The sequence below is a fragment of the Mus caroli genome, chromosome 17 (assembly GCF_900094665.2).
Source record: "Mus caroli chromosome 17, CAROLI_EIJ_v1.1, whole genome shotgun sequence".
Taxonomy (NCBI): Eukaryota; Metazoa; Chordata; class Mammalia; order Rodentia; family Muridae; genus Mus; species Mus caroli.
In genome coordinates, this window is record NC_034586.1 from 32,030,887 (window position 1) to 32,036,244 (window position 5,358).

General features: G+C 53.2%; 1 protein-coding gene across 1 annotated transcript; it reads left to right on the forward strand.

The window, feature by feature from the left end:
* Positions 1-3,567: 3,567 nt before the first annotated feature.
* On the forward strand, positions 3,568-5,279 carry LOC110312399 (H-2 class I histocompatibility antigen, Q9 alpha chain-like). Its single transcript, XM_021185959.2, has 3 exons — positions 3,568-4,252; positions 4,452-4,721; positions 4,906-5,279. Exons 1-3 carry the CDS (start codon positions 4,180-4,182, stop codon positions 5,262-5,264), a joined length of 702 nt encoding a protein of 233 aa, XP_021041618.1. The 5' UTR covers positions 3,568-4,179; the 3' UTR covers positions 5,265-5,279.
* Positions 5,280-5,358: the final 79 nt, after the last annotated feature.

Consider the following 5,358-nt stretch of genomic DNA (forward strand, 5'->3'; position numbering starts at 1 on the left):
GGGGGAGTGTATGGGAGACTTTTGGGATAGCATTGGAAATGTAAATGAGGAAATACCTAATAAAAAATATAATAAAAAATAAATGTATGTGTGTGTGTGTGTGTGTGTGTGTGTGTATATATAACCATATCCAAAAATTTATCAGTATGTGTGTTTGCTTAACTCAGATCCTCTGGAAAAGCAGTCAGTGCCCTTAACCGCTGAGCCATCTCTCTACAACTCTCTACATCTTCATTTGAAGACCGATAGGGGAAGACCTAGTGTGGTTAGGAGGAGGCTCTCATTGCCCATCCCCACAATGACACACTTCCTCCAACAAAGCCACACTCACTCCAACAAAGCCGCACCTCCTCATAGTGCCACACCCTGGGCCGGCCTTATTCAAACTATGGCAGTTCTCATTACTTGTACTTCTGGTAACCCAGCAAAATCTCACTGGCTCACCAAGGTGGACTTTGGTGCCACTGTTACTTTTGTCTGCCGTGGGTTCACATTTTGAGGCGAGAAGAGGGGTGTCAAGTCTACCATGACAATCCCATCACACGACACGGGTGCACAATCGAATTTAGCAAGTTGTAAGCAGGGAAAACAGCAGGAGGGGCTGGTGGGTTACAAGGGAGCTGTTCAGATCAGCCCTACCTTTGCTGATAGTTACTCTGATACGGAAACACTCTAAAGGAGGAGCAGGATGCTCAGGGACCCTTACCGTACCACACCGGTGCCAACAAGACTCACCCTGCATCTGTAGATGCACACAGAAATGCCCCTCCACTTACAAGGATTCAGAGAACACCCCAGAAACAGTAGCTGTACTACTTTAAATTAAGCCTGGTGATTAGTGCAACCCGGCTTGTTGCCTGTAGACTGTGCCGACTGGACAGACTAGGATGAGTGAAGATGTCGGCTAGCATGAGGCAGACCCTCTGCATCCATTCATGAATATGCAATATTAATTGGCTTAGATCTGGCTACTTATATCAACCAGGCAATCACAGCCTCTGTTTGATTTACTTAAAGGTGGAAAGGATTCCTTCTATCTTCTCTCCCAGCAGCCAGAGAGACCCTTTGTTCTATTAAACACCATGTTACATACACCTGCCTCGCTATGATCCACAACACCCAATCCAGGTCTTTATATTCAATTCTTGCCCCCACGGGGACCCTAGAATGACTCCATATGCCAACAGGGGGAGTGCCTCAACTACTAACAGAGGTTGACACTTTATCCACTATAATTAGGACAGGAAGAGAGAGCACCTTAAAAGCTATAGGTAAAGAACCTGGTGTAGCCGGGCGTGGTGGCTCAAGCCTTTGATCCCAGCACTCGGGAGGCAGAGGCAGGCGGATTTCTGAGTTCGAGGCCAGCCTGGTCTACAAAGTGAGTTCCAGGACAGCCAGGGCTACACAGAGAAACCCTGTCTCACACCCCCCACAAAAAAAGAACCTGGTGTAACTGTTTTGCCCTTGCCTCTCCCAGATATCCAGTGTCTCCTGGGAAACCACACCCCTTTTGCTAATAGTCTCATCAGCTTCACGGGACAGACAGACAACCATTATCCCAAAGATAAATTCCTGCAGCCACACCAGTCTTTAGGTGCCCTCCCTCCACTGTGTTTTTGGTCTGCTATCCCATGGCCCCCACACTTTTCACGGATGGAGAGCAACAGGGTGGGTGCTGTCTACATAGTATACCAAAGAGACACCAGGTCTGAGGCACATCCCCCCCCCACAGATAAATCTCCCCAATTTAAAGAACTGTATTCCATCTTCTTGGTCTTAACACACCTGAAAGAACCAGATCATCTTTATCCAGACACCACTTATACAGTCAGCTTACTCCCATGGCCAGCCTGCTCCTATGTCAGACTTGGTAGTGACCCTTTTCCCCAACTAATAAGATTTCAAAAATACTTGAACCTAGAACATATCCCATTGTAATCAGCCATGTGTAGTCACACTCAGCACAGCTCATCAGACCCCTCTCTGATAGCAACACATCAGCCGGTAAGATTGCCACAAGTGGGGCCTTTACTCTGTTACCCTCACTGCTAAAGAACTCCCCTCAGCTCACCCATATTAACCTGAAAGGGCTACAGCTCAAATTCCCCAATACCCCCACTAAATAACCTCAAACACATCCTCAGAACTTTCTCCTCCTGTGCCTCCCTAATTTGCACCCCTGATACACAACAATTGGGCACCAAGGCCAGAGACCCTAAGGCTAATGCCATCTTGCAAGAGTAATGGCACCCACATTCCATCATTCGTTACACAGAAATTTGTAATCATTACTATTGATACTTATTCCTATAGAAAAAACTAATTAATCGCATGTTCTCCACTTTTGCTTTTACAGGGGTCCTTCTCCATATCAAAGATGATACTGGACAGACATTCAACAGCCATCAATTCTAAAATATCTGCACATCTTGGAAATTTGTCCACCGTACTGGTATCCCTCACAACCCTCAGGGCCAAGCTGTCACTGAAAGAACAAATCAAATACTTTAAAAAAATTAATTAAACACAAGGCTTCCTACCACTAACACTGAATTAAACCTGGCATTATTCACACTGAATGTGTTCAATGTCTATGCCACCCAAGACAAACCTTCCATTGTCTGTCACTGGACTCCACCACCACCTATGCTACCCATCCTGGTCAGATGGAAGGACCCACTTGACAGGTGCTGGAGTGAACGGATTTCCTATTAACAGTAGGAAGGGGATTTGTTAGTATCTTTCCAGAGGACCAACCTCATCCTGTCTGGGTACGTCCGACGACACCCCTCCAGTCAGAAAGATGGCATGCCTGGGGATCACAGAGAAAACAAAGAGGAGACCGTGCAGGCCCCCGAGGCCACACAAGCAGGTCACCTGGGCGGACATTCACTTCCTCATTGACACAGCTCCCTGTTGCTGTTCTCCCCACCCCCAGNCCCNCAAGGCTCCTTCTCTGTCATTCCCATNGCTGTTTTTACCCTNCCTGACGCCATGCTTCAGCTANNCCCACTCCTCCTAACACTATGCTCTGCCTGTTTAACGTCAGGGAAACATCTGGGAAGAACCAGGCATCCGGACTGGAGACTGCACACTAGCAGGACATCAGAAACCCGTTATGATTCCTATCCACCCAATCGCCTCTTCCAGTGCTCATTCCCTTGCTTGCTTTCCTTGGCAATCAGACCCATCATGCATTAAGGACGGTAATACCTATGGAGGATGTNCCTATTGGTCCTGTAAGTTAAAAATGGGGGTGCGTGGGACAGCCCACACTACAGATATACACCACGTTTGGATAAACATTGGAGAACCTTGGAACGAACCATGGATAATGGGGTGATTCATAAAATTTATGTTCCCTTTGATACCAAACCCTCTTCCCAGTGAACAAGGGGGTCTACAGTGCTGAGACAATGACCTAGGTCCACCCGGACAATCTCAGGACTGAGAATGAAGATCCTTCTACATAAAACACAGCCATCTGGAGCTACAAAGGCTTCATATGGGAAGAAACACGAGGAGTCTGAGACTAAGGCCGAGGCTGAGAAGACAGGTCCTGAGGGAAGAGGCAAAGTCTCCTCTTTACAGATGAGAGTCCTGCACTCAGGGGTGGCAGTGTGAGCCGCCCACTCAGGTGAACAGAGCCTGGTCTCTGTGGGGTCCCTGTGGGGCTTACAGCCAGCGCCTCTGCTTTAAAGAGAAGCCTCTCTCCACTGCATCCCTAAGCGTTTGTACCGCCATTGTATTCCCGGAAGTGGCTTTTCTTCTAGAAGACTCTAGGGTGTGATTTCTGAAGAGAAGAAGGAAGAGGAAGGGTGGAGGTTAGGAAACAGTGAGTCGGGCCTGTGGGTCTCTCCTGGTGTCCTGAGAGCTTCTGGGTAGAACTCGGAGACACCACGACAAACTGCGCTCTGTCCGCAGTACAGGGTTCAGGCAAAGTCTTAGTCTCCAGGCAGTGAGGTCAGGGGTGGGGAAGCCCAGGGCTGGGGATTCCCCATCTCCTCAGTTTCACTTCTGCTCCTAACCTGGGTCAGGTCCTTCTGCCCGGACACTGATGACGCGCTGGCAGGTCTCACTATCATTGGGTGGCGAGATCCCAGGAGCCAATCAGCGTCGCCGCGGACACTGGTTATAAAGTCCACGCAGCCCGCGGGACTCAGACACCCGGGATCCCAGATGGGGGCGATGGCTCCGCGCACGCTGCTCCTGCTGCTGGCGGCCGCCCTGGCCCCGACCCAGACCCGCGCGGGTGAGTGCGGGGTCGGGAGGGAAACGGCCTCTGAGGGGAGGGGGGCGGCACCGGGGAAGCTGCGTCACCGCGTCGCCCACCGGACCCTCCGCCCCTTCTCCACCCGCGTCCCGAGCCCCGCGCCCTGCTCCCCTCTCAGCCCGCGCAGCCGCCCGGGGTCCCGGGAGGAGGTCCGGGTCTCACCGCGCGCCGCCCCCAGGCTCACACTCGATGCGGTATTTCGAGACCGCCGTGTCCCGGCCCGGCCTCGGGGAGCCCCGGTTCATCTCTGTGGGCTACGTGGACGACACAGAGTTCGTGCGCTTCGACAGCGACGCGGAGAATCCGAGAGATGAGCCGCGGGCGCCGTGGATGGAGCAGGAGGGGCCGGAGTATTGGGAGCGGGAGACACAGAAATCCAAGGGCAATGAGCAGAGTTTCCGAGTGAGCCTGAGGACCGCGCTGAGCTACTACAACCAGAGCGCGGGCGGTGAGTGACCCCGGGTCGGAGGTCACGGCCCCTCCATGTCCCGACACAGGGACGCTGACGTCCCGGGTCCCAAGTCCGAGGTTCGGGAACAGAACCGACCCGGGACCGGTTTCTCTTTCAGTTTGAGGAGGCCGCGGGAGGGTGGGCGGGGCGGGTGGGCGGGGCTGACCGCGGGGTCCCGCAGGCTCTCACACACTCCAGTGGATGCATGGCTGTGAGGTGGGGTCGGACGGGCGCCTCCTCCGCGGGTACCTGCAGTCCGCATACGACGGCCGCGATTACATCGCCCTGAACGAAGACCTGAAAACGTGGACGGCGGCGGACATGGCGGCGCAGATCACCCGACGCAAGTGGGAGCAGGCTGGTGAAGCAGAGAGATACAGGGCCTACCTGGAGGGCGCGTGCATAGAGTGGCTCCGCAGACACCTGGAGCGCGGGAATGCGACGCTGCAGCGCAAAGGTGCTGGGGCCGCGGGCAGCTCCTCCCTCTGCCCTCGGGCTGGGGCTCAGTCCTGGGGAAGAAGAAACCCTCAGCTGGGGTGATGCCCCTGTCTCAGAGGGGAGAAAGTGTCCCTGGGTCTCCTGATCCCTCATCACAGTGACTGCACTGACTCTCCCAGGGCTCAGCCTTCTCCCT

Bases quoted from the DNA above. Each gene is read 5' to 3' on its own strand.
- LOC110312399 (XM_021185959.2), top strand. From the start codon at position 4,180: ATGGGGGCGATGGCTCCGCGCACGCTGCTCCTGCTGCTGGCGGCCGCC. The intron at 4,253-4,451 runs GTGAGTGCGGGG...CGCCGCCCCCAG, and splicing joins CCCGACCCAGACCCGCGCGG to GCTCACACTCGATGCGGTAT. The intron at 4,722-4,905 runs GTGAGTGACCCC...GGGGTCCCGCAG, and splicing joins CTACAACCAGAGCGCGGGCG to GCTCTCACACACTCCAGTGG.